The sequence below is a fragment of the Zalophus californianus genome, chromosome 11 (assembly GCF_009762305.2).
Source record: "Zalophus californianus isolate mZalCal1 chromosome 11, mZalCal1.pri.v2, whole genome shotgun sequence".
Lineage (NCBI taxonomy): Eukaryota > Metazoa > Chordata > Mammalia > Carnivora > Otariidae > Zalophus > Zalophus californianus.
This window is the reverse complement of record NC_045605.1, coordinates 61,457,745-61,484,885: the sequence shown is the minus strand read 5'-3', so window position 1 is coordinate 61,484,885 and position 27,141 is coordinate 61,457,745. Positions and strand designations below refer to the sequence as shown.

At 40.2% G+C, this 27,141-nt stretch overlaps 3 protein-coding genes across 4 annotated transcripts; all 3 read right to left on the bottom strand.

The window, feature by feature from the left end:
* Nucleotides 1-2,327: 2,327 nt before the first annotated feature.
* Nucleotides 2,328-4,641, bottom strand: LOC113913643 (olfactory receptor 52E4-like). Its single transcript, XM_035723129.1, has 3 exons — nucleotides 4,543-4,641; nucleotides 3,838-3,898; nucleotides 2,328-3,337 (listed from the first exon to the last, which is right to left on the bottom strand). The coding sequence occupies exons 1-3, from the start codon at nucleotides 4,639-4,641 to the stop codon at nucleotides 2,328-2,330; spliced, it is 1,170 nt and encodes a 389-aa protein (XP_035579022.1).
* Nucleotides 4,613-9,430, bottom strand: LOC118356104 (endogenous retrovirus group K member 7 Env polyprotein-like). 2 transcript variants are annotated; one of them, XM_035723080.1, is made up of 2 exons: nucleotides 8,906-9,430; nucleotides 4,613-6,335 (listed from the first exon to the last, which is right to left on the bottom strand). In XM_035723080.1, the coding sequence occupies exons 1-2, from the start codon at nucleotides 9,038-9,040 to the stop codon at nucleotides 5,943-5,945; spliced, it is 528 nt and encodes a 175-aa protein (XP_035578973.1). In that variant the 5' UTR covers nucleotides 9,041-9,430; the 3' UTR covers nucleotides 4,613-5,942. The 2 variants fall into 2 exon arrangements, with proteins under 2 accessions (XP_035578973.1, XP_035578972.1); XM_035723079.1 differs by having other exon boundaries at nucleotides 8,906-9,047.
* A 10,119-nt stretch (nucleotides 9,431-19,549) lies between these two features.
* Nucleotides 19,550-20,547, bottom strand: LOC113913645 (olfactory receptor 52D1-like). The gene is given in 2 exon segments (XM_027577902.2): nucleotides 19,550-20,067; nucleotides 20,070-20,547. Coding segments are annotated over 2 exon segments (996 nt in total).
* Nucleotides 20,548-27,141: the final 6,594 nt, after the last annotated feature.

Genomic DNA, 27,141 nt, shown 5'->3' with positions numbered 1-27,141 from the left:
TCCTTGAAATTTGCAGACAACCAGCCTTGAGGAATGAAGGACCAGAACTTTCCCAGAAGATAAGTCCTGACTATATTCAAAAATAGCTGCCAGGGACACCAGAGGGTCCATTCAGATATCCACATGAGAGTAACTGCCTGCACACCTCCTTCTCCTACACAGAGCCCCCCAACTTTTCCCCAAGCCTTCCCTTTAACACCTTCTGATTGCACCTGGACAGGGAAGATGTCTTTGAGACATTAGTCCACCAACTTCCCAAGTTGCCGGCTTCCTGAAAAAGCAACCTTTCTCCCCACCATCACTTGTCTATCTGGTATGGATTTTCCAAGCAGCAAGCAGCCAACCCTGAGTTGGGAATCAGTACTGTGTCCCATATCATCATCTGGCACATTTACAGCAAGGCCACAGGAGAGAAATCAAGCTCATCCTGCAGTAAGAACAATCAACCACAGATTAATAACACTTGTGAAGAAGGAAAAATGCTCAGTGAGAAAGGCAGACATAGTCAGGCTTCCTGTGGTGGCTTCTTCGATTTTCTAGTTCCCCAAGTTTTCCCGGAGTCAGCTGCTACTGCCAGGGTTCCCCACACATTCTCCCAAATGTATAGTGTTCAAGACTTAATAAATTTTTAGCCCACAATATCAGTGCAACAAAGAAAGACTTCTCATGTTTATAGAACAGCTCACCAAAAAACAGAAGGAAAACTATTTGCAGCAGGTGGATTCCCTTCTGTACCCGAAATCCTTTCAAATCAGATGAAAAGAAAACCACTCTCAGATCTCAGCGAAACCTAAGCCTCCTGCTATCACAGCTCCTCAGATGATGAGTGCCTCAGGCCTGTTCACTCTCTGGTACTTATTTGTCAATTAAATTATTAATCATCAAACCTTGTGCTCAGGGTTTTGTTTTGGTTTGAATTGTGTCTATGTTTTGTGGAGGATTCAATGTCTGACCTTGGTACTCCTTTCAGACAGGCGGGACTCTGCTCCTCACCCTCTGCTCCTGATTCTTCCATTCATAGAAAAGACACTTCCGATTCAATCCTCATTTTTTTGCCTTGAAGGTTGTGCCCCTTATTTCAAGTTCTGAAATATCCTACCTTTCTCAGTCCTTGTTACTGAACTGTTCAGGCTACTGGAAACATTCATTTATTATTTCCTACAGCAGGCACAACACTCTAAAGAAGTTTCATTCATCTCCCTCCAGTTGAAGTATCGTAAGAGTTCCATCTAAATAGTGGCCACCTGGCATTAAGGATAGGCATATTTTCACTGAATTTTGCCTCATATACAAGTTCTACAATAGGATGAAAACACTAGAATCTTTCTGCTTTCAAGCTCCATGCAGCTTCTAGTACTTGCCATTACAACCACATTAATTCTCTAGAGAAGAAAGAATATCCTCTGAATGTAATGAATTCCCACATCTGGGCACAGGATCTGACCTCCACAGCTGCCATGAGTACCTGTTCAGGACTTCTCCCTGGACACCCACAGAAACTGCCTTGCAGAGGTTTGTAATTAATGAGTTCCAGTATAAAACAGACTTTTACAACTAAAACCACTAACGGGACATTCTCAAAAGTTCTCCTTGTAAGAGAATCTTGCCAAACAGGGAATTAGTTGAGAGAAGCAGGAGAGGTGACTCTGGGAGTTTTTACAAGTATAAAATTAGGTCAAATGTTTTTAAACCTTTAGTCTCAGGAGCTTCCATTTTTTCCTTTTCCTCTGAAATGTCTCTGAGTGTTACAGATTATATCTCCTATGCATATTCCTTGGTTCTTCATGGAGACAATAAAGTCTTCTACCCACAGGTAAAGCCAGCCAGCAAAGAAAATAACATAGTAACTACAAATACTATCTTGTACTTTCCTTGTCCCTTCTCACTGTCCCCAGTCTGCACCTCCACTTCTCCTTAAACACTCAAATACAAATGCACACTCACACCCAACACACCTTGGCTTTGCATGGCATGTTGGTGGGCAAGTCATTCTTTCTTTTATGTTGCCTGCATAGGAAACATTCCACCTTATTTCACGTGTGTTCAGCAAGTGCTGTTATTTGGAGTCCTTTTACAAACATGATCACATATAATTTGCCCAACCAACATGTCAGTATGGAGAGACTGTATCACTACCTTCATTTCAAAGGGGATGATAGTCTTACTTCGGAGTTACTGAAAACAAGGAAGTCTCCTGTGACTTAGCCTCTGTATCTAAGGATTCTGGTAGTCAGTCTGACCACATGACACATTTCTGCCACTTGAAAATTTGCCCAGAAACTGTTTCCATTTAACATTTTTTCCTCATACCCACCAGTGCTGGATGATCAGACAAGCTTCTGACCATGGACAATGGTAATGGGCTCCTTCTCCCAGCACCCATATTTGGTCAGTTTGTCCCAAAACTCCTTGGCTTTCACTGCATAAATAATAGGATTGAGCATTGGAGGTACAAGGAAGTAGAGGTTTCCAAGAATGGTGCGCACATGGGGTGGAATTCTCCTGCCAAAGCGGTGAGTGAGAAAAGAGAACAGTGAAGGTGTGTAAGAGATAAGCATAAGCATAAGCATAACACAGATATATGTGGTACAGGTGTTGACTGCTTTGTGGTGGGCTTCTTTAGAAGACAGTCGCAGAACAGCCCAGATGATAAGCACATAAGAGGAGGCAATAGCTGAGATGTCTAGCCCTGCAACCAACAAGGCCACCACCAGACCATATATCCGGTTGACTGTGGTGGCCACACACACCATCTTCACCACAGCCATGTGCTCACAGTAGGTGGTTGGGATGACATGATTTGCATGAAAAGGCATGTTCTGGAGGAGGACAGGCATGGGCAGAATGAAAAAGATGGCTCTCACTAAACTGAGTAGGCCAATGAGCCCAATGTGACTATTGGAAAGAATGATGGCATAGCACAGGGGCTCACAGATGGCCACATAGCGGTCAAAGGCCATGGTCATCAGGATGGCAGACTGAAAGGCAGATATGGAGTGGATGAAGAACATTTGGACCAGACAGCCCACATAGCTCATCTCACTCTGGCCAAACCAGAAGATGCATAGCACCTTGGGAATGGTGGTAGTGGACATGCCCAGGTCTGTGAAGGCCAACGTGCAGAGGAGAAGGAACATGGGCTTGTGCAGGGAGCGCTCTGTGCAGATGATGAAGATGATGGTGCAGTTCCCAAGAATGGTGACAAAGTACACGGAAGAGAAGGGGATAGAGATCCATCTGTGTTTGTCCTCTATCCCAGGAATGCCTTGGAGAATGAAGAAAGGAGGATGACCCAGGGAGGTATTGCAAACGGTCATGGTGTCACCTGGTGCAGTTCCTGAGAAGAACAATAAAATCCTTCATGAGCCTCAAACGTAAAAGAATCAAGGGTTTCAAAGTGGAAAGCAAAAGGTGGAGTGCTTAGATACACAAAAATTTTTCTGAAATCAAGGCGATATATCTTCCATATCATAGTTGAATATTATATGCCTTATTATATAACATACTGAAGTATTCCATAATAATAATGTGGTCTTCCAACATTAATATCTCACAGAATATATTCATTTGGAATAGTTTTATTAAGGATGCACTTAATCATTGTTCGCATATAAAGCATGTCATTAAGTATATGAAAATATATTTTGTGAATTTTTGAATGTGTCTCCACTTGAAGAAGGGAACCTGAAGAATATGAGACAAAAAATGGATAGATATACCATGAAAAATGACAGAATATCTAATACCACTTACAGTAAACATAAGATGAAATAGGTCAACAAAAGAGCTTTCCACGAATAAAATAGCTTAAGTGCTTAACAGAATTGTTCACCAAACCTTGAAGGATCCACGTTTGCAGCACATAAGGGACTTGCAGGGACCTCTGATGACAACTGTTCTATGAGGAACAAAGGGATCAGGTGACAAGCTTCTGGGCACCTGAGACTAGGCTGCCAGAGTGGGCCTGTGAAGCGCACCAAACCAGGAACCACTCACCTGAATGTGAGGCAGAGGGTGGGCAGCTGGGCCCAGACAACTTCTTCAAATGTGTGTGTCTGAGTGTGGACAGCTGTCTGTAACTGTATGTACATGCACAGCATGGCTCCTGGACAACACACTCAGGGCCCTGCCTGTCCCCCTCCTCACTCTTGGGCCCCGAGAAGCCCTGGTGTGGCCATCTAAGTCACCTAAGGAAAGGCCCCCTGGGTGCCCAGAATTAGCTCTTTGCCACTCCCTCAGTCCCCAAAAACACACAGACCAGTCACCACTGCTCTTATGCACGAACTTGACCCTAGGGGTTTCCCTGAGCTCCCAGGAGATGGGGCTGGTTGACCCCAGGGGTTCTGGGCATGTTGCAGTCTTTGGCAGTCACGGAGGAGCCTGTGGAAAGAGGGTGAAGTTAAAGCTGAATCTGGAACTAGATTAGGGTCTGGGAGCTTGTATCCTGAAAGCCCTCTTTCCCAAGTGAGTGTAGGTGTGGGAGCTCAGCCGTGCCTTACTCCGTGGCAGGGGTAGTCATGGTCCTGAAGGCATCAGAGGTACTGCGCTGTCAACGTCTAGTGCGTTGGGGTCCCTGGGTAAGGGTCGCGAAATCACCGGGACACAGGGGATGCAGAGCAAAGGCAGCACTTGCAACTGCATGCTGTCGTTTATTTTCCACACAGCTATATACTTGCAGCAATCAGATAAGCATAACAATATGTACCTTCACACATAATGGGATTAAACTAACATCTTTGAAGAAAGATACACAAGATTTATCAAGAACAGCATGTATTCTGTTTATGTTTGCAGAGTTAAAGAATTCTCCCAGCCACCCTTCTTCAAGGAACAGTATGTTCTTGTCCTAAGGAGGAACGCCTCTAATCTAGGCAAGAGCCACTTCCTGCTGATCCAGGCATTCAGAACTTGCAACATGAGATAAGGGGAAGAGAACATTTTCTCCTCCTTGCTCAGGTTTGCCTGGCTTTCCTAACTCTCACTACAGTCCTTGAATGACCCTGGCTCGCAAGGGGCCTGCAAGCCTATGCCATCTCATTTCCCCCTTTTTTCTTTTGTTTCAATAAAAGTGCCTTCCAAAGGGTGGCCATAGAATTCTGGGACGGTTTTACATAGCAAAAATGTAGCAGCATAAAGCATAAGATAACAACTAGCAACACAATGCCCATTCCTCCAGCAGTATGCCCTAAACTCTGAATGATACCTTTTGGGTCTAATCCCTCAAGTTGTTTAAGGAACAAGTCTGCCAGAGTGGCAGCATCTTCAGTCTCAAATGGTCTACCAAAGATCTCCTGAATATTTGTGTGCAGATTATTGATCATGTCAGTCGCTGACGAGTTACCTTCTAAGTACCTTTGGATAACGCTCCAATCATGCTGTGACTTATTATATTTTAAATTGGTAACACAAAAAGTCGTAGAATTCCAATCCCAACGAAGCCAAATTTGCCTCTCTAGTGTCAATACCTTCTTCCCTAACCAGCCCACTGTCTGCCTAAGGACATCTATTTGTGTTTGCAAGCGAGTATCAATCATGGTTTGGGAAAGCCAAAGGTCTCGGGAATCACGGTGCCAATTTTCCACGAAATGTTTGGTTTGCAGAGAAGTATGTAATGCTATACCAGATACCGCGGCCAGCGCGGTAACTGTAATCAAACTTAAAACAACCGCTACAATAATGCCAACAAAACGTTTTGTACGTTTCAGCATCTTTTTGAAAAACTCCAAAACTAAGGCGTCCACGGGATTTTGAGCCCATGGTCGTTCTAGATTTACCGGAAGCCAAATGTGAGAACGCTGTTGCAAAATCATAATATCCCGGTTCAAATTCTATAGAACTATTAATACAAGAGTATAGTCGACATTGGGTACAGTTAATTCCATTATCAAAGCTAAAATTCCCTATCAGAAATAGATATGGCAAAGGTACACAAGCAGTTACATTCATTTCTTTAGAAATAGTGAAATTATAAGTTGATGCAGAGTTCGCTGTGCCAGAAAAAGTTCCATTGTAAATTCTAACAGTCTTAAGCGCAGCTGCAATTTTCCATAAGTGCGTTTGAATATGATCAGGAAATTTCTGATGTGATATACGAGGGTCTGCGATGCCGCCATCTCCCCACCAAGCTTTTTGATTTGTCCCCAGGTAGGCAACGCAGTAGCAAATGTTTGCCGACGGCGACGCCTTCCCCCCAGGTTTAAGTGTGCCATGGCCTGTATCGGAAGTTCATCCTGGTTTGGATTCCCCATCCGTCGTCTGGTGGGATACGGAGCCGTGCGAATTGGTCCTCGACCGGATCCATCTTGCGGGGAGCCAGGAACAGGTCCGTCCATCCTCTGTGGAGACATAAGCATAACCCTTCCCTCTATAAAGTAATAGCCCTGGTTGCCATTCTGCATCGGCAACCGGTTTAAACCATATATATTCATTTAACGGAGGAGGAGCCGCCTCTCCTTCTATGAAATGCTTTTCAGCTCGGGAAAGAATATCTCCCTGCGGAAGATTCAAGAAATTCAGTGTAAATAGTGCCTGTATCAAAATAGAACGCGCATTAGATTGAGTGAATGATAATATATGATCCTTTTTCCTCCTTTTTAATTTTTTAATTTGCAACTTTAAAGTACTATGCGCACGTTCCACAATAGCCTGTCCTTGGGGGTTGTACTCAATGCCTGTTTTATGTAGTATATCATACTGTTCACAAAAGGTTTGAAATTTTTTGCTGCTATATGCAGGGCCATTGTCTGTCTTAATAGTAGATGGTAAACCCATCACAGCAAAAGTTTCTAATAGATGAGTGATGACATGTTGTGCGGTTTCACCAGCTTGTGCAGTAGCCCATATGAATTGAGAATATGTGTCTATTACAACATGCACATAAGATAATCGACCAAATTGTGTCACATGAGTAACATCCATTTGCCAAAGTTCATTGGCATATGTTCCTCGGGGGTTTACCCCAGCCTTTATAGTGCGCAGATGTAAAGGTCTACAGATTGGACATTGTTTTACAATATATTTTGCCTGACGGTATGGAATTTTATATTGAACATGTAATCTGCCGGCATTGGTGTGTAATAAATCATGTTCCTCCTCCGCAGATACAAAAGACACCAAAGCGTCCACTTGAGCATTACCATGTGTCAATGAACCAGGAAGATTAGTATGGGAACGAATATGAGTCACATAAATACGGGCATTCCGATTCCTTAATAAGGTTTGTAGGAGCAAAAATAGGTTGAGTAAACTAGACTTTGGTGAATGTACCACAGCAGTGCATATATTTTTAAGGACTCCTACAGCATAAGCAGAATCGGCGAGGATGTTTACAGCAGAGGAAAAGTCTTTTAACACCTGGGCAATAGCAAATAATTCATTTTGTTGGACTGAATTAAAGTCTGTATACTGAACCCAATATTTGGAAGAGGTCCAGTAAGCACTTTTAGTTTTTGAACCATCAGTAAAGACTGTGGGTGCATCAATTAGGGGTTGATCACTGATGATATCCTGAATAACAAACTCTTGTTTACTAAAGCAGTCCCAAAATTCCCCTTTGGGAAAGTGGTAATTAATTTGACCAACATACCCTGCTAGAGCAATTTGTAGTTCTTCCATATTTCGTAACAAAAATGAAAATTGATCCTTGGACAAGGGGATAATAATGTCCATAATGTCATAACCAGTTATAGTGACAGCCCTATCTCGGGCTTGTTCTATTAGATATGCTATTTGAATACCATATGGAGTAATATTTTTTGAAAAATGATGTTTAGTATAGATCCATTCAATGGGTAACTCATTTTGACCGAGTATAGCTGTGGGATATTGCCATGTATTAAGGATGTATAATTTTAAAGGTAATGAGGGATCAATCCGGGTCAAAAAGGCAGATTTGATTTTTTCCTCTACAATTTCTTTTTAGGTGTCCTAATTGACCACAACCAAAACACTTCATGTTATCTAACTGCTTAGATTGTAAGGAATGCCAAGTAGTGGCCATGGTTTCAGCAAACAACTGCATCTTTCGACTTTCTGATGTTACATCCTTACAGGCCTTCATAAAAGTATTAATGTCTCCTGTATCCTTAATAGGTAATATAACTCTCTTACAATCCTCATTAGCATTCTCATATGCTAGTAACCTCAACAACTGTTGTCTAGCTTCCTCTCCAATAACAGTTCTTTCCAAAGTCAGTTTTAATCGTGATAAGAATTCAACATAAGGCTCATTAGTCTTTTGAATAACCTTAGTCCATGATCCATAATGCTCCCCTGCTGGCCGGATACGTTCCCAAGCCTCTAAACCTATCTCCCGCAGTTGCTCATGAATTTCTTCAGGGGTATTAATTTGAGCAGCAATATCAGAATATTGTTCTATCCCTGCCAACATTTGATAAGTTATAACCTGTATACGAGGGTTAGGACTTAATGCATTCTGGCGAGCCCGATCCATACATAGCTCAGAAAACCACATCTGCCATTGCAGATACTCAGGCTCTTTCAGAAGGGCTCTACAAAGGACCCTCCATCTTCAGGAGAGAAATTATTATAATGTCGAGCTAATCCATTAAGTAGCTCCTTCACATAATGTGACTGTGGTCCATATAGAGACACTGCCTTTTTCAAGCGACCGATATCCTCTATTCCGATACCTTCATAATATGGCACTTGTGCTACTCCCTGGACCGGGGGAGGCCTAATAACAGGAAAAGCAAAGACAGAATTACCAGCCTCACTTTCATCATCGCTATCTCCTAGCGCATCAAGCTCAGCCAAAGCAGTAGAAAGGAAAGGATTTTTAAGAGAAGCAACAGTAATGCCATAGACAGCAAGTGAATGCTTCAGCATTCGAACATAAGGAGTAGAAGTTTCTTGTCCCATAACCCTGTTATTTTAAGTTACTCACCCTTCCTGTACGTCCTTCAGGGTCCCTGTTCGGGCGCCAATTGTCAACGTCTAGTGCATTGGGGTCCCTGGGTAAGGGTCGCGAAATCACCGGGACACAGGGGATGCAGAGCAAAGGCAGCACTTGCAACTGCATGCTGTCGTTTATTTTCCACACGGTTATATACTTGCAGCAATCAGATAAGCATAACAATATGTACCTTCACACATAATGGGATTAAACTAACATCTTTGAAGAAAGATACACAAGATTTATCAAGAACAGCATGTATTCTGTTTATGTTTGCAGAGTTAAAGAATTCTCCCAGCCACCCTTCTTCAAGGAACAGTATGTTCTTGTCCTAAGGAGGAACGCCTCTAATCTAGGCAAGAGCCACTTCCTGCTGATCCAGGCATTCAGAACTTGCAACATGAGATAAGGGGAAGAGAACATTTTCTCCTCCTTGCTCAGGTTTGCCTGGCTTTCCTAACTCTCACTACAGTCCTTGAATGACCCTGGCTCGCAAGGGGCCTGCAAGCCTATGCCATCTCACTGCGCCTGTTGTTGGACACCCTGATCAAGTGTTCTTAGCTGCTCTAGTTCTATCTATCCTTAGCATCCTCCAGATTCTTTACTCTATCTTGTTTCTCTGGCCAATGGCTTTACCCCAGACATTCTCTCTCCCCCAGCCCCCAAGGTGTTTTCTGCAATCCCACCTCTCATGTTCCAATATCCCCTCAACTTTTGGGTCCAGATGTGGCCATGTTTCTTTCTTATTAGTTCAGAGGAAGAAAGTTTGTCAAAAATTCTGCCATGTCCATTGCAGAATGCATAAACCAACACCATACATTGTCAAAATCATGCAAAATCAAGCAAAATCATTTCAGGAGTGGGACTCAGAGGACCAGATTCTAAATCATGGTGTAGTGCAAGTTCTTTTTACAAACAGGCCCTCTAGGGTGTCTTTGTTCTGAGTCAGGTGTCAGCTGGAGGGAAGCAGTGGCTGAGAGAAAGAATAGCAGAATAAAGGACCTGACACAATCTATATATCAACAGAAAGAATCACCAACAAAAATAGGCAAGCAGCAATGCATCTGCTCATAGACACATCTGCACAGCTCCCCCTGAAGAAAGCTTGTTCTAGTATCATGCCAAAATTCTGGGCTCAGTCATTCTCTCCTCTCTGCCCCAGGGATATCCTGATGGATAATAATGACAGGTAGTAACCAGCAAGACTCCTTTTTTCCTAGCCCTACTGTCTTAGTTTTACATTCATAATCCAGAGAACTCCCTGCATACTTCTAAAGAATCTTTTCTTGTAGAATATTCCAAAGTTTTCTAAGTGCCATGGTGTTGCCCAGAATCTGTGACCTCTCAGTCACAAGTTTTAAGCTTGCTCTTTGGATAATCACACTACTCAGGGAGAATAACCCTGGTCTGATTTCTCCCCAAGTACTGTACCCTGATCACTAGCATCATGTTTGTCACATATCGGGCAGATAATAAGAATCAAATAAATGAATAAGGGAATGAATAAGCCCATGAATAAGTTCTTTAAATATGAATTAATTGTGTCCTAGTTTATGAGATCTCACATGGTTTGTTTTCTTGTCTCCATAAAAAGCAAAGACACAACTACTTGAAGGCCATGCCTTCTTCTTCAATGAATTCATAAATCAGGGCCAATCCAAACAAATTTCAATGATTCATTCTTTTTAGAATCTTGACAAAATTCTGAAATTTAACTGGAAGAACAAATATCTGAAAAGCAGCTAGATCCTGCATTTCCCTATAAAATTCCCTAGCCCTTTACTCCACGCAGACTTGCAGTTTCTTGAAGGTCATAGCCTGTTTCAGGCTCCTTTTGCCCAGCAAAACAATAAAGCTATTATCCTCTTGATCCCAAACTCTGTCTTTGCCTTCTATTTTGGCTTTGAAGTATGGATGTCTGTTTTCAACAGTACCACATATAATTCATAGATTTATTTGAAAGAAGATAATCTAATTCATTTTTCTTTGATAAACATTTAGTTGGTTTACAATTATTATAATTCTAATGTTGATAATATTCTTATATAAGTCTACCTTATTCACTTGTGTGTTGTGCCTCTCAGGCTTGTATTTGTGAAGTTTCTGTTTTATAGGATATATATATTTCTAATTTTGCTAAATAGTAAATCGATCCTGGAAGTGGTTGATTCATAGTTAGTATCCCACTAGCAATGAATAAATGTTCTTATTTCTCTATATCATCACTAATTGTTAGTGTTATTTGATTTTTGTTTTAATTTTGCCAATCCGAATGGTGTTTTTTTAAGTGGTTTTTATTGCATTTTCCTTATTACTCAAATGGTTGAGGGTTGTTTTCAGGAAAGGTTGAAGTGTGAAGCTTCTGGTTGTCTTTTCCCAATGGGTGCTACCTCCTCTTGGTCACTATTTTCGACTATACACGGTGTTACTGACAACCAGGGATGCTCACTTGAGCCTTTGGAGTCCAGAATTGGTAATTTGGCCAACCCTAAGTAACTATAAGCATTGGGTAGAGATTCATTTTCTTAGTTTTCTTAGATTATTAATCATGTAGAAAATTGTTTAAGTTAGACATTGTTTCAGTTATTTATTGTTGTATAACAAATCACTACAGACTTAGGAGCTTAAATCAACATTATTTTGCTCACGAAAGTGAAATTTTAGTGCCCAGCAGGGACAGCTTGTTTCTGCTCCCCCAGTGATGATGGGGACAGATTGAAGGCTGGTTCTATTTGGCATCAGGGAAGGGACTGGAATCATCTGGCTACTGGCTTACTCCAGGGTCTGGTGTCTGGGCTGGGAGGATTTAATAGCTAAAGGCTGGAACAGCTAGGAATCTTCATGAATCTCTCTTCATTTCTAGATGATATAATGGCAACTTCAGAGAAGCTGGAATACTTACATGTGAATGAGAGAGAAGAACCAAGAGGAAGAAGGAGGGCAATGGTGAGGGGACAGTGGGGAGAGGAGAGAGACTGGTCTGTATTTCCTTCCATAATGTGGCTTCAGAAGTAAGTCATACTCTGTCACTTCTGACACTAGCACTGAGACACTAAAGCCAACTCCTATTTAAGGGGAGAGAACATAGCTTGTATCTCTCAGTGGAATGTCAAGGTCATTTTGTTAGAAGAATGCAGAATAGGATACATTGGTGTAATTATGTTTTCATCATCTGCCATGGACATCATTAAATTTAAAATTCTTTCTAAGGCAAATTGGATACATGTATATAGACAGAGATTCCAATATTCCCAATCCTGATTCACTTCATTTCCCTGATTCCTTTTTTTATTACAGTATAATTAACATACAATGTTATATTTGTTTCAGGTGTACAATATAAGACTCAGCAATTCTATACATTTCTCAGTGCTCATCAAGATAAGTGTACTCTTAATACCTTTTATCTATTTCACCCCCCCCCCCCCACCTACCTCCTCTCTGGTAACCACCAGTTCGTTCTCTGTATTTAAGAGACTGTTTTCTTCATTTGTCTCTTTGTTGTTTTGTTTCTTAAATTCCACATATGAGCAATACCATATGGTATTCGTCTTTCTCTGATTGACTTATTTCACTTAGCATAATACCCTCTAGGTCCATCCATGTTGTTACAAATGGCAAGATTTCATTCTTTTTTATAGCTGAGTAATATTTCATCTTATATATAATCTTTATCCATTCATCTATGGATGGATACTTGGGTTGTTTCCATATCATGGCTAAGGTAAATAATGCTGCAATGAACATTTTCAAATTAGTGTTTTTGTTTCTTGGGGGATAAATATCCAGTAGTGGAATTACTATCTTTCTTTTTTTGAATTAGTGGGGTTTTTGGGGGGAGAAGGGGGTAACTACCCAGTAGTGGAATTCCTGGATTGTATGGTGCTTCTATTTTTAATTTTTTGAGGCACACCCATACTCTTTTCCACATTGCTGCACCAATTTGCATTCTCACCAATAGGGCAAGAAGTTTCCTTTTTGCCCACATCCTGACCAATGCTTAATATTTCTTGTTTTTTTTTTTTAATTTTAGCCATTTTGACAGGTGTGAGGCAATATCTCATTGTAGTTTTGATTTGCATCTCCCTGATGATGAGTGATGGTGAACACCGTTTCATGTATCTGTTGGCTATCTGTATATCTTCTTTAGTAAAATGTCTATTCAGGTCCTCTGCTTATTTTACTTGAATGATTTGGTTTTTGGTATTGAGCTGTACAAGTTCTTTATATAACCAAGGAGGTGAAAGACCTGGACTCTAAAAACTATAAAAAATTGAAAGAAATTAAAGATGACACAAACAAATGGAAAAATATTCCATGCTCATGGATTGGAAGAATTAGTATTGTTAAAATGTCCATACTACCCAAAGCAATCTACAGATTTCATGCAATCTCTATCAAAATACCAACACCATTTGTCACAGAATTAGAATAAATAATCCTAAAATTTGTATGGAACCACAAAAGACCCCGGATAGCCAAAGCAATCTTGAAAAAGAACAAAGCTGGAGGTATCACAATCCCCGATTTCAAGATATAATACAAAGCTATCGTAATCAAAACACTATGGTACTGGCACAAAAATAGACACACAGATCAATGGAACATAATGGAGAGTCCGGAAATAAACCCATGTTTCTATGGTCAACTAATCTATAACAATGGAGGCAAGAATATACAATGGGGTAAAGACAGTCTCTTCAACAAATGGTGCTGCATGCAAAAAAAAATGAAACTGGACCATCCTTTCCCACTATACACAAAATAAACTTAAGATGGATTAAAGACCTAAATGTGAGACCTGAAACCATAAAACTCCTAGAAGAAAACATAGGCAGTAATTTTTCTGACAAGAGCAATAGAAACATTTTTCTAGATATGTCTTCCAGGCAAGGGAAACAAATCCAAAAATAAACAAGTGGGACTATATCAATCCAAAATATTTTGCACAGCAAAGGAAATCATCAACAAAACAAAGAGGCAGCCTACTGAATAGAAGATATTTGCAAATGGTATATCCAATAAGGGGTTTATATCCCTGATTCTTTTTAAAAATAATGTAGCACAAGCCCAATTACAAACCCACTAAGAATTTGTGATGGTTAATTTTATGTGTCAACTTGACTGGGCTAAGAGATGCCTAAAGAGCTAGTAAAACTGTTTGTGGGTGTGTCTGTGAGAGTGTTCCGGAGGTGGACTAGGTAACGATAGTAGTCACTAATGTGGGCAGGCATCATCCAATCCACTGAGGGCCTGAATAGAACTAAAAGGGAGAGAAAAGGTGAATTTGCTTTCTGTTTGAACTGGACATCCATCTTTTTCCCTTGAACATCAGCATTCCTGATTCTCAGGCCTCAGGTCTCATACTGAGCCTCATAGCATCAGCTCCTTGGCTTTCAAACCTTCAGTCTCAGACTGAATTACACTGCTGGCTTTCCCAGGACTCCACTTTACAGACAGACAGCAGATTGTGGGGCTTCACAGACTCTAAAATTGTATGAGCCATTTTTTTTTTAACTTAACTTCTTTCTCTACAGCGTGAGTTTCCTGAAGTTACATACTGTGCCTTATTCAACTGTGAAATTCAATGCCCATTATACCTAGTACATAATTGATCCCACAATAAATCTCTTCTTTTATCTGTCTATCATCTTCCCATCAATCTACTTATTTATCTATCTCTGTAATCATCTATCAATCTATCTCCTATTGGTCCTGTTTGCCTGGAAAACCTGACTAATAAAAAATTCTGTGCTCTAATAAAAGCTGCCCAAAGGTTAGTCTTTGGAGGAGATTTTGATGTGCACAAGATTTTTCATTTGTGAGGCACCTAAAACAAAAAGTAAATAATGTAGCCAATGATCTGCTTTCTTTAACTAGCGTGAGTAGTGTTTCAAACATATTACAGACTCAAAAGTCTCCCTGTTATCTTCCTGAGTCACACCAAAAAGGGAAAAGCCTATTAAAGACCTATTAAGTTCCTACACTCTGTCTGGGTAGAGCCAGAAGATGCAAAACTGTGACTGCAGAAGACTAACTGACATGGTCCTGAAAATCATTTAAAGTGATATGATTTCTAACATACCTCTTACTCTCTCTCTGCTCCAACATGTAACATTTTTCCATGTTAATCTGTGGCTAATTCTCCCTCCTTCCCTCCCTCTTTCCTTCCTTACCCCCTCCCTCCCTCCCTTCCTTCCTTCTTTTTCTCTTTCTTTCTCTCTCTCTGTCTCTTTCCCTTTCCCTTTTTATTCCTTCTCTATCTGCTTCTCTTTTACAAAAGTTTAAGGATTATTGGCCCCCAAAATTGTTCGTTTGGTTTATGCCCACTTTAAAATTGTCTGTTCCAGATAAATCTAATATATATAATATAAAATTAACCTATTTTTTCTTTTAAAAAAATGGCTGAAATTTATTAAGATTATAAATTCTCTACAATATATACATTGTTTTATTTATTATCTTAATATAATTGGTTATGTTTTAAAACTTAAGTTGATAGCCCTTAATTTATAATTGTATCATATTTGTATGTTTCTGTAATTCTATTTGTATTGATACAAATATACATCAAAAAAAATTAAAAATCCATAAATAATGAAGAAAATAATACAACAGCTCAAAAATATAGATCTTTAAACGTTTTCTTTTTTGGCTTTTAATTGCTTTACCAAAAGTTCATTTTTTTAAAAAATATAGTAAAGGTTTTAATAAGCAAGTTTCTTATGGCCTTGTGTTCTCAGTATATTACCTTTATTATCTTGCATTATTTATGCCTTATATTCATATCTTGTCTTCTCTGATAATTTTCTTTGACTTTATATTTCCCAAAGTAAGGCTCTGATTTCAAAATAAGAAAAATGGTAAGATGTCTTGATACTTAAACTATCTTTGAGTTGTCTAAATAACCATTACTTATCATAAAGATTTGCTTGCATACTTTTTTTTAAAAGCATAATAGAAATAATTAGGTTTGTTTCACATTCTTTTTTTAAATTTTTTAATTTATATTCAATTTAGTTCACATATAGTGTATTATTAGTTTCAGGGGTATTTGGTGATTCATCAGTTGCATATAACACCCAGTACTCATCACAAAAGGTGCCCTCTTTAAGTGCTCATCATCAGTTACCCCATCCTCCCAACTACCTCCCCTCCAGCAACCCTTAGTTTGTTCCCTATAGTTGAGTCTCTTATAGTTTTGGCATTCTCCAAATTTTAATTCTATTGTGAAAGCTCTCTCATTATCTATATTAAGATAAATTTTTTGATGATTGTTCACTTTTTAGATTAGATAAAACATATTCTTTTTTTAATCAATTAATTTATTTTTATTATTATGTTATGTTAATCACCACACATTACATCATTAGTTTTTGATGTAGTGTTCCATGATTCATTGTTTGTGCATAGCACCTAGTGCTCCACGCAGAATGTGCCCTCTTTAATACCCATCACCAGGCTAACCCATCCCCCCATGCCCCTCCCCTCTAGAACCCTCAGTTTGTTTCTCACAGTCCATCATCTCTCATGGTTCGTCTCCCCCTCCGATTTCCCCCCCTTCATTCTTCCCCTCCTGCTATCTTCTTCTTCTTTTTTTTTTTTACATATAATGTATTATTTGTTTCAGAGGTACAGATTTTTATATTTAAAGATACAAAAATGTATTAGTAACATACATCATGGAATAAACAAGATCCTTGAAGATTTGTTAATATCTTTACTGTCCATAATCAATTCTTACTAATAGGATACTTATATGATACTAAAAGGGTAATCACAGATTAAAAATCTTTAAAAGTTAATTGTGTGTTATCTATCAGTTGGGAATTCCATTTTGATAATGCTAGTTAAGATGATAAACTGACTGTAGCTATTTAAGATTATCACCAACAGATTATCACCAACTGCATTCCCATACCAACCACCTATTTACCCTCTACCATACAATCTTAAAAGAAGAGATAGGATATTTTGGAAACATCATCAAAAAAAGATTACCCTGATCCTCACTAGAGAAGACTTCTCAGGTACTGTAAATAACCAGCACAGCAGTGAAGTCTCAAAGAATAATCCTTGAATACATGTTTCCAGCTAACAATGTCCCTTTTCTAATGAAAATTATTAAGGAGTCCACATATTGGAACCTTAAGAATCCTCCAGAAGCAGAAAATCCTTGAAGGGCAACAGCTCACCCTAAATTTTCTGATTATCAGATGATGACACAAAGTGTCCAGCTGCTAGGCAAGAAAACAAACCAAGGTTAATTTTTGAGATCTCTGTTCTCCTTTATTAATTTGCTTTATTATTAATCTTCCATATTATCATAGTTTGGTGTATTTTGCCAGTCTTGAATTGGTTTTAATAATTTTCAACAAAGGAGATAGTTATCACTGTTACTTAATTGTCCTTTCCCCAAAGTATAGGAAGCACCTTATTACAATTACTTTTTGATAGATTTTTTTATAGAGATGGCTTAGTTATTTGTCATGGGAACCCTGAGAAGATCAAAACCAAGATACAGACAGGTCGTACCTTTTTGCCTCAGCCCAGTGGAAAGAGGGCCTAGTATTAGGATGGATCATAAATTAATGATTACTTCGTTGTAAGAAAAAATAGAATTATCTTAACATGTACGTATTTTCCTCTTTAATAGTATCTTTTACACCTTGTCACTGCAAATGCCATATTTTGCTGAATTGCTTTACTTCCTCTCTCTCTAGAGTGTGAATTTTCCGAAGTCACATGCTGTGTCTTATTCACCTGTGAAATTCAGTGTCTATTGTACTTATTACATGGTTGATCTTCAATATATACTTTTGAATGAATGTTCATCTAAAGGGGTAAATAAATAAACAGTCTTTCTAAAGTTCTTGCAAAAGGCCTATTTTTCTTGTTGTTAGTAGATTAGAGATGTCCAAAGACTGGGCAGAGGTAGGAATGGGGAGTTATTGCATAATGGTTATTAAGTTTCTATTTGTGGTGACAAAATGTTTGGAAATACAGGGGCACCTGCGTGGCTCAGTCGTTAAGCGTCTGCCTTTGGCTCAGGTCATGATCCCAGGGTCCTGGGATCGAGCCCTGCATTGGGCTCCCTGCTTGGCAGGAAGCCTGCTTCTCCCTCTCCCACTCCCCCTGCTTGTGTTCCTTCTCTCTGTCAAAGAAATAAATAAAATCTTTAAAAAAATATTTGGAAATACATAGTGCTAATAGTTATACAACATACTGGTTTGAAAGGCAAATTTTATGTGATATATTTTATAATAGCACAATAAAAATTCTTTTTGATCTCTGCTTATATATGACCCTTATGCTTATGCTTCAAACAACACATTACAAATTAAATCAAGTCTATAAGTTGAATCTCAGATCTTAGAAAAAGAAAGATAAGGATACTGAAGTTGAAAAGTGGCACAAATGCCTTAGAAGATGGAGAATTTCTGGTCAAAGACAACATACAGTGAAAAAGTGGCTCAGGAGAAGATTGATGTATTGTGTATGAGGGTAGACTGGTTACTTGCTTTCATCCCTTTCGAGGTATCCAAAAACAAACACCCCAGCTCCTTACAGAAGGCCAGCGTGTGCTAAAGCATGAAGGCCAGCTATTTGCAGAAAGCAACTTGTCAGCTCTGATTAACCTGTGTTACGCTGGCTAGCATTAGCAGGAAACTCTGTGTCCCCAGGATTTGTATATACCCAAAGCGTTGACTAAATGAGGCAAACAAAAGGTCAGACTACCTCCCTAGTGGCCCACAAAATCACTTACATGTAAATCAAGTTCATCTCAGAGAATATCAGGGAAAAATGCAAAGATCAACAGAAATGAAGTGAATATATTAGCTACAAAGTGTCATTTTTTGAAGCAATTCTTTGAGAAAATTGAGTTGCGGCTTTCCCGTTGATACATGTGCTTCCAGACTTCTTACAAAGTATCACTTAGCAGTCATCTCCATCTGTTTAATTTTTTTTTTAAAGATTTTACTTATTTATTTGAGAGAGAGAGAATGAGAGATAGAGAGCACGAGAGGGAAGAGGGTCAGAGGGAGAAGCAGACTCCCCGCCAAGCAGGGAGCCCGATGCGGGACTCGATCCCGGGACTCCAGGATCACGACCCGAGCCGAAGGCAGTCGCCCAACCAACGGAGACACCCAGGCGCCCCATCTCCATCTGTTTAAATCTAATGCCGGATCCAGAGGATCCTGGGCTGCCTCAGACCATCTTTCTTCTAGGGTTGATACTCTTACTGCAAACACTCTTGGTTTAAGAAAGTGCCGACAATCAATCAATCAATGTGTATGTGTGTGTTATTCTCAATTTCTTAAAGCTATACGTGAGGAGATCTTTTTTGATCACTTTTCTTCTTTCCAGCGCTGGGTTTTCTGAACATAGAGTAACTTACTGGCTCTTACTGTCAAATGTACTACAACAATGCCTCCTGATGTTTTCCTACAAAGATTCAAAACCTACAGGCCTATTGATGAGCCACATAATAGCCTTACAAGAAAATAGTAATCTGTAGGTTTAGCAGGTATCAATGTGTTGTTCTAAATACTTCAAAAAGTTTCAGATAATACATGATACTGGCTTGCTAGAATTAGCAGAAACAGAAATCTCTAGTCCAAGGAAGGTGACAGATTAATTATAACTTTTCCCATTGGTCCTTGGGGTACGTAGAGATTCTAGGTACCTCCTTCCCATAAAAAAGCCAAATATTCTCAGGCGGATCTGTTTGGTATTAATGCCATGGACCAGGGGGTTGAGAACAGGGGGCACAAGGAGATAGAGATTTGCAAGTACAATGTGGACATGAGGAGGTACTTGGTGACCAAAGTGGTGGGTGAAAAAAGAAAAAAAGGCAGGTACATAGAAAACAAGAATCACACAAATGTGGGCTCCACAAGTGCTAAATGCTTGGAACTGGGCATCCTTGGAGGGCAGGTGTAGCACAGCCCGCAGGATCAGGCCATAGGAGGTGGTGATGAGGACCACATCCATGCCAGTGACTGAAAGTGCCACAGTGAGACCATAAATGGTGTTGGGCTTGATGCTGGCACAAGTCAGCTTGGCAATGCCCATGTGCTCACAGTAGGTGTGGGAGATGATGTGATGTCCACAGAAGGGTAAACGTTCAATGAGGATGACAAAGGGAAAACAAAGAGGAGGCCACAGACCACACATGCCAGACCAATCTTCCCAATCACTGTGGCATTAAGGATGGATGTATAATGAAGCAGACGGCAGATAGCCACGTAGCGGTCAAAAGCCATGGCCAGTAGAACAGCCGACTCTGTGGCAAAGACAGTATGAACAAAAAACATCTGTGTGAGACAGCCATGGTAGGAAATTATGTGGGGCCTAAGCCAGAAGATTGTTAGCATTTTGGGCAATGTGGTGGAACAGAGAATCAGGTCAGTGATAGAAAGTAGGCACAGGAAGAGGTACATTGGCTCATGCAGAGTTCTATCTGTCATGGTGATGTAAAGGATGGTGCCATTTCCAACGAGAGCAAGGATATGCATGGAGCAGAAGGGGATGGCAGCCCACACTTGCTGGTCTTGGATCCCAGGGATTCCAAGCAGAATAAACGTGGAAGGATGGAAGGCAGTGTCATTGGTGACTGATGCAGAAAGCATAATGATGAAGAAAACACACGGCTTTATCTCCCTGAAAGTGGTTAGAAAATGAAATGAATCATCCTAGATGTTATTTATTCCTCCCACGTATTCAATTTCTTGCCTCTGTTTCATTCCCACCAATTCTACTCCAATTCATGCCTTCCTCACGTCTTGCCTGGGGTATTAAAATAGCTTTGTAACTAATATGCCTACTTCTAGGATTTCCATCTTCCAGTGAAGCCTCTACATTGCTAAGGAAGTATTCTATCATGTGAAATTCATCAACAATAACACAAATATAACCTTTCTTAGTGTGTGCTCTTCAGAATCCCTTGTATCACCCTCCTCTGGTCTACCCTCCACCACTTCCCATCATGTTCTAGGTCCTGGGACACTGGACTACATCCAGAGACTCCCCTGCCCTCTCACTTCTGATTGGATTTGACAATAAGAAACACCAACAGAGGATTAAAGGCAGGTGAGAGATTTATTCCTTCAGCTCCCTCCCTGCAGAATTGCTGCAAGCTGGTTTTATCTCTCTGTAAATATCTTTCTCTGACTTTGGTTTCTCCTTGTCTCCATGTCTTCCCCTTGTCCTTTCAGTCCAAGGGACAATACCAGTGCCTGCTGTTACTAATCCAGGAAGTTCACAAGCACTTGTGACTTCCCTACACTTACCCACATCTTTGAAAATGGTTTCTGTATTACACTGCCCTGAATGTTCCTAATGTAGCTGTGAGCTCCATTTCCTGCTAGGATCTTGATATGGCGTGCAAAGCTCTTCTTGCTTTCACGCTTTCCCACATCTCAGATTGTTCACCATCCCATTCCACCACATACTTCATGTTCCAGCCATATCTAAGTGTTTTGAATTGTCCAAAAGCATGCTTTGTCACATCTGCATGCTTTTTCATATGCTGCTTTTGGGGGGCACAGAATAGCTATTCCCATTGGTCACCTGGTGAACTGCTATTTAATAGTTCAAAACCCACAGGAATATGTCTCCCTCGATGAAGCCCTTCTGTGGTCCCTGCTGTCATGGTGAGACAGTCATACATCTTCAGTATACCTCCCTTAGGAAATATAAGCTATTTTCTGATGATGTGTATGTCTCTTGCCCCATTATACTATGAAATTTGAGTCTCATTTTTTTTTCTACAACTAGCATTAATGCCTTACATACATAAGGCCAAAAGAAAAAAACACATTTGACAAGTAAATGGATAAAAGATTGAACACAGCAAATGATTTTTTTTAACAGACTTTTGTAAGTGACCACAGTTAAAAAATGGTGTTTTTTGGATCAGACAAGATCTTTTCACACCAGATCTATGATCCCCATCATGTTCTTTTCACTCAATATACTCCAGGATGTGCTCCTATTTAGCTCTTCAATACATATGTAGTCTAATCTAATCTACATATATAATAAACCTCTATCTGTTTTCTTGATTGGCCATATGATTGAGTTGGATTGTAAAACATATCTGCCTTAGTCTGTTTTGTTAGCCTTAAAGTATGAGCCCTGATATGATCAGTCAGGCCAGGAGCCTCACAGGTGGGTACTCCCTAAACTCTCCAAGTGAAGCATGCCATGGGAAGGAAAGTAGAAAGTCAGAGACCAGGGGCTCACAGGTGAATTAAATCAGGGAAGATTTTTGGGAGAGACTGGGCTATAGATTGAGATTATGACAATAGCCAAGCAGAAAAGAGTGAGAGAGGCATCTTTCCCTGGAGTCATCTTGCCTTGAAAGATCCTTGTAGGTGAAGTCAGAGTCATCATTCCTACCTTATTGAACTCCAGTGTTTGGGACTCAAAGATCCTCTTTTTTAGAAGGGACATTAAGTTCATCCAGTTGTCCTCCCCTCAAAAGAATTTAGAATATGCAAACATCTAACACAAGATAAAAAATTCTATAATAATTAAAAAGAATATCTTTCCTTCAATCCCCTATTCATGTCCAACTGTATTATTAAAAGACCAACTGGGGGGGTGGAACAAGATGGCGGAGGCGTAGGAGACCTAGATTTCATCTGGTCTCAGGAATTCAGCTGAATAGGGATCAAAGATTCTGAACACCTACGAACTCAACAGGAAATCGAAGAGGAGAGTAGCAACAACTCTCTGAACAGAGAAGCGACCACTTACGGGAAGGTAGGACGTGCGGAGAAGTGAATCCGAGGCAATATTCGGGAGGATAGACGGCGGGGGAGGGGGCCTCCGTCAGCCGCTTCTGGCAAGTGCTACAGCCGCGGAGCACAAAATCGGACCTTTTAGAAGTCGGCTCCGCTGAGGGACGTCGCTGTGGTGGCTAAGCAGGGGGTGGAATCCTCCCGGGACAGTGGGGTCTCAGGACCCTTGGGGTCACAGAAAGACCGGGGGTGCCTGAGTGCGGCAGAGCTCCCAGGTACCGGAGCGGGAAAGCCGGCTGCAGAGACGGAGCCGAGGCGCGGGCTCTCAGCTCGGGGTTGCCATAAACTGTGATCCGCGGCCCACTCGGGCCACTGCTCCTCCAGCAGGGACCCAACAAATGGCAGAGCTGGGGAGACTCCCCTTCCTTCCCAGGGAGGAGCGGCGCGGGAACGCACCGCAGGGATCTGCTGGGTTTGGAGACTCCACACGGGGTCGGGTGCCAGAGATAGAAACGCTCGGTCACAGGCCGGGTGAGCATGGAGTGCGGCCGGAGGCCAGGGAGACGGGAGTGACTGCTTTTCTCTGGGGGCGCACTGAAGAGCGGGGCCCCGAGTTCTCAGCTCCTCCTGGTGGAGATTGGGAGGCCACCATTTTAGCCCTGGTCCTCCAAAGCTGTACCGAGAGCTTCAGGGAACAAAAGCTCCTGAGAGCAAACCCGAGCAGCTTGCTTAGCCTGGACCGACAAGGGCGGGGCAATTCAGCTTCCTGCAAAGACATTTGGAAACCATGGCAACAGTCCCCTCCCCCAGAAGATCAGCAGGAAGAGCCAGCAAGCCAAGACCAAGTTTACCGATCAAGGAGAATGGGAGAACTCCAGCACTAGGGGAATACTGCACATAGAATTCATGGCTTTTTTTTTATCATGATTCATTAGTTCATCAAAGTTAACTTTTTTAACTTTTTTAAACTTTTCTTTTTCCCTTTTTCAACCAACATCTTATAAATACCTTTTTTAAAAAAAAGCATTTTTTATTTTTCATTTTTAGAGTCATATTTTATCCCTTCATAGTAGTTACCCTTATTTTTGGCATATATATATAAGTTGTTCTCTCTTTAAAATTTTGAGATACAGTTTCTTCTAACAGATCAAAATATACCCTAAATCACTAGTGTATGCCTTTGTTCTAGGCTCCTGCCTGATCATTCTCTCCCTTTTTTCTTTTTTTTTAAATCTTCTTTCTTTTTTTAAACAACTTATCTTATCAATTCCTTTTATAAAATCTTTTATAATTTTCATCTTTACAATCATCTTCCATCCCTTCATTGTATCAACCCTTATTTTGTACATATATGTCTTTCTTCCTTTAAAATTTTAGGAGGCACTTTTTTCTAACAGACCAAAATACGCCCAAAATCTAGTGTGTGGCACTGATCTATGCACTAGCCTGATCATATTTGATCGTATTCTGTTTTTTTGTATTGTTCTGTTTTTGTTCTTATCTTTTTTTTTCTCTTTCTTTTTCTTTCTTTCCCTTTCTCTTCCCCTGGTTTCAGGTCTTTTCTGATTTGTATACACTATATTTGCTGGGGACGTTGTTAACCTGTTAGCATTTTGTTCTCTCATTCATCTATTCTCCTCTGGACAAAATGACAAGACGAAAGAAATCACCACAGCAAAAATAACAAGAGGTAGTACTGTCAGCCAGGGACCTACTCAATACAGACATTAGTACCATGATGGACCAAGAGTTCAGAATCATGACTTTAAAGATACTAGCTGGGCTTGAAAAAAGCGTGGAAGTTATTTGAGAAACCCTTCCTGGAGAAATAAAAGAACTAAAATCTAACCAAGTCGAAATCAAAAAGGCTATTGATGACGTACAATCAAAAATGGGGGCACTAACTCCTAGGATAAATAAGGCAGAAGAGAGAATCAGTGATATAGAAGACCAAATGATGGAAAATAAAGAGGCTGAGAAAAAGGGAGAGAGAAACAACTACAGGATCACGAGGGCAGAATTCGAGAGATAAGTGATATGATAAGATGAAACAACATTAGAATAATTGGGATCCCAGAAGAAGAAGAAAGAGAGAGAGGGGCAGAAGGTATATTGGAGCAAATAATAGCAGAGAACGTCCCTAATGTGAGGAAGGAAACAGGCATCAAAATCCAGGAGGCACAGAGAACCCCTTTCAAAATCAATAATAATAGGTCAACACCCTGACATCTAATACTAAAACTTACGAGTCTCAGAAACAAAGAGAAAATCGTGAAAGCAGCTCGGGAGAAGAGATATGTAACCTATAATGGTAGAAATATTAGATTGGCAACAGACTTATCCACAGAGACCTGGCAGGCCAGAAAGAAATGGCAAGATATCTTCAGAGCACTAAACGAGAAGAATATGCAGCCAAGAATACTATAAGCAGCTAGGCTGTCATTGAAAATAGAAGGAGAGATAAAAAGCTTCCAGGACAAACAAAAACTAAAGGAATTTGCAAACACGAAACCAGCCCTCCAAGAAATATTGAAAGGGGTCCTCTAAGCAAAGAGAGAGCCTAAAAGCAGCATACACCAGAAAGGAACACAGACAATATACAGTAACAGTCACCTTACAGGCAAACCAATGGCACTAAATTCATACCTTTCAATAGTTACCCTGAATGTAAATGGGCTAAATGCCCCAATCAAAACACAGAGGCTATCAGATTGGATTAAAAAACAAGACTCATCAATATGCTGTCTGCAAGAGACTCATTTTAGACCCAAAGACACCCCCAGATTGAAAGTGAGGGTGTGGAAAACCATTTACCATGCTAATGGACACCGAAAGAAAGCTGGGGTGGCAATCCTTATATCAGACAAATTAGATTTTAAACCAAAGACTGTAATAAGAGATGAGGAAGGACACTATATCCTACTTCAAGGGTCTATCCAACAAGAAGATCTAACAATTGTAAATATCTATGCCCCGAACATGGGAGCAGCCAATTATATAAGGCAATTAATAACAAAAGCAAAGAAACACATTGACAACAATACAATAATAGTGGGGGACTTTAACACTTCCCTAACCAAAATGGACAGATCATCTAAGCAAAAGATCAACAAGGAAATAAAGACTTTAAATGACACACTGGACCAAATGGACTTCACAGACATATTCAGAACATTCCATCCCAAAGCAACAGAATACACATTCTTCTCTAGTGCCCATGGAACATTCTCCAGAATAGGTCACATCCTAGGTCACAAATCAGGTCTCAACCACTACCAAAAGATTGGGATCATTCCCTGCATATTTTCAGACCACAATGCTTTGAAACTAGAACTCAATCACAAGAGGAAAGTCAGAAAGAACTCAAATACATGGAGGCTAAGGAGCATGATAATAAAGAATGAACGTGTCAACCAGGAAATTAAAGAAGAATTAAAAAAATTCATGGAAACCAATGAAAATGAAAACACAACTGTTCAAAACCTTTGGGATACAGCCAAGGCAGTCCTGAGAGGAAAGTATATAGCAATACAAGCCTTTCTCAAGAAACAAGAAAGGTCTCAAATACACAACCTAACCCTACACCTAAAGGAGCTGGAGAAAGAACAGCAAATAAAGCCTAAACCCAACAAGAGAAGAGAAATAATAAAGATCAGAGCAGAAATCAATGAACTAGAAACCAAAAGAACAGTAGAACAGATCAACGAAACTAGGAGCTGGTTCTTTGAAAGAATTAACAAGATTGATAAAGCCCTGGCCAGACTCATCAAAAAGGAAAGAGAAATGACCCAAATCAACAAAATCATGAATGAAAGAGGAGAGATCACAACCCACACCAAAGAAATACAATTATAAGAGCATATTATGAGCAACTCTATGCCAGCAAATTAGATAACTTGGAGGAAAGGGGTGCATTCCTAGAGATGTATCAACTACCAAAAGTGAACCAGGAAGAAATAGAAAACCTGAACAGACCTATAACCACTAAGGAAATTGAAGCAGTCATCAAAAATCTTCCAAGAAACAAAAGCCCAGGGCCAGATGGCTTCCCAGGGGAATTCTATCAGACATTTAAAGAAGAATTAATACCTATTCTCCCGAAACTGTTCCAAAAAATAGAAATGGAAGGAAAACTTCCAAACTCATTTTATGAGGCCACCATTACCTTGATCCCCAAACCAGAGAAAGACCCCATCAAAAAGGACAATTACAGACCAATATCCTTGATGGACATGGATGCAAAAATTCTCACCAAAATACTAGCCAATAGGGTCCAACAGTACATTAAAAGGATTATTCACCACAACCAAGTGGGATTTATCCCTGGGCTGCAAGGATGGTTCAACATCCGCAAATCAATCAACGTGATACAATGCATTAACAAAAGAAAGAACAAGAATCATATGATCCTCTCAATAGATGCAGAAAAAGCATTTGACAAAGGACAGCATCCTTTCTTGATCAAAACTCTCCAGAGTA

Excerpts from the sequence above, each read along its gene's own strand:
- LOC113913643 (XM_035723129.1), bottom strand. The coding sequence starts at position 4,641 with ATGCAGTTGCAAGTGCTGCCTTTGCTCTGCATCCCCTGTGTCCCGGTG. Across the intron at positions 3,899-4,542 it reads CACTAGACGTTGACAGCGCA|AACAGTTGTCATCAGAGGTC; the intron begins GTACCTCTGATG and ends TGTTCCTCATAG. Across the intron at positions 3,338-3,837 it reads GCAAACGTGGATCCTTCAAG|GAACTGCACCAGGTGACACC; the intron begins GTTTGGTGAACA and ends TGTTCTTCTCAG.
- LOC118356104 (XM_035723079.1), bottom strand. The coding sequence starts at position 5,810 with ATGATTTTGCAACAGCGTTCTCACATTTGGCTTCCGGTAAATCTAGAA.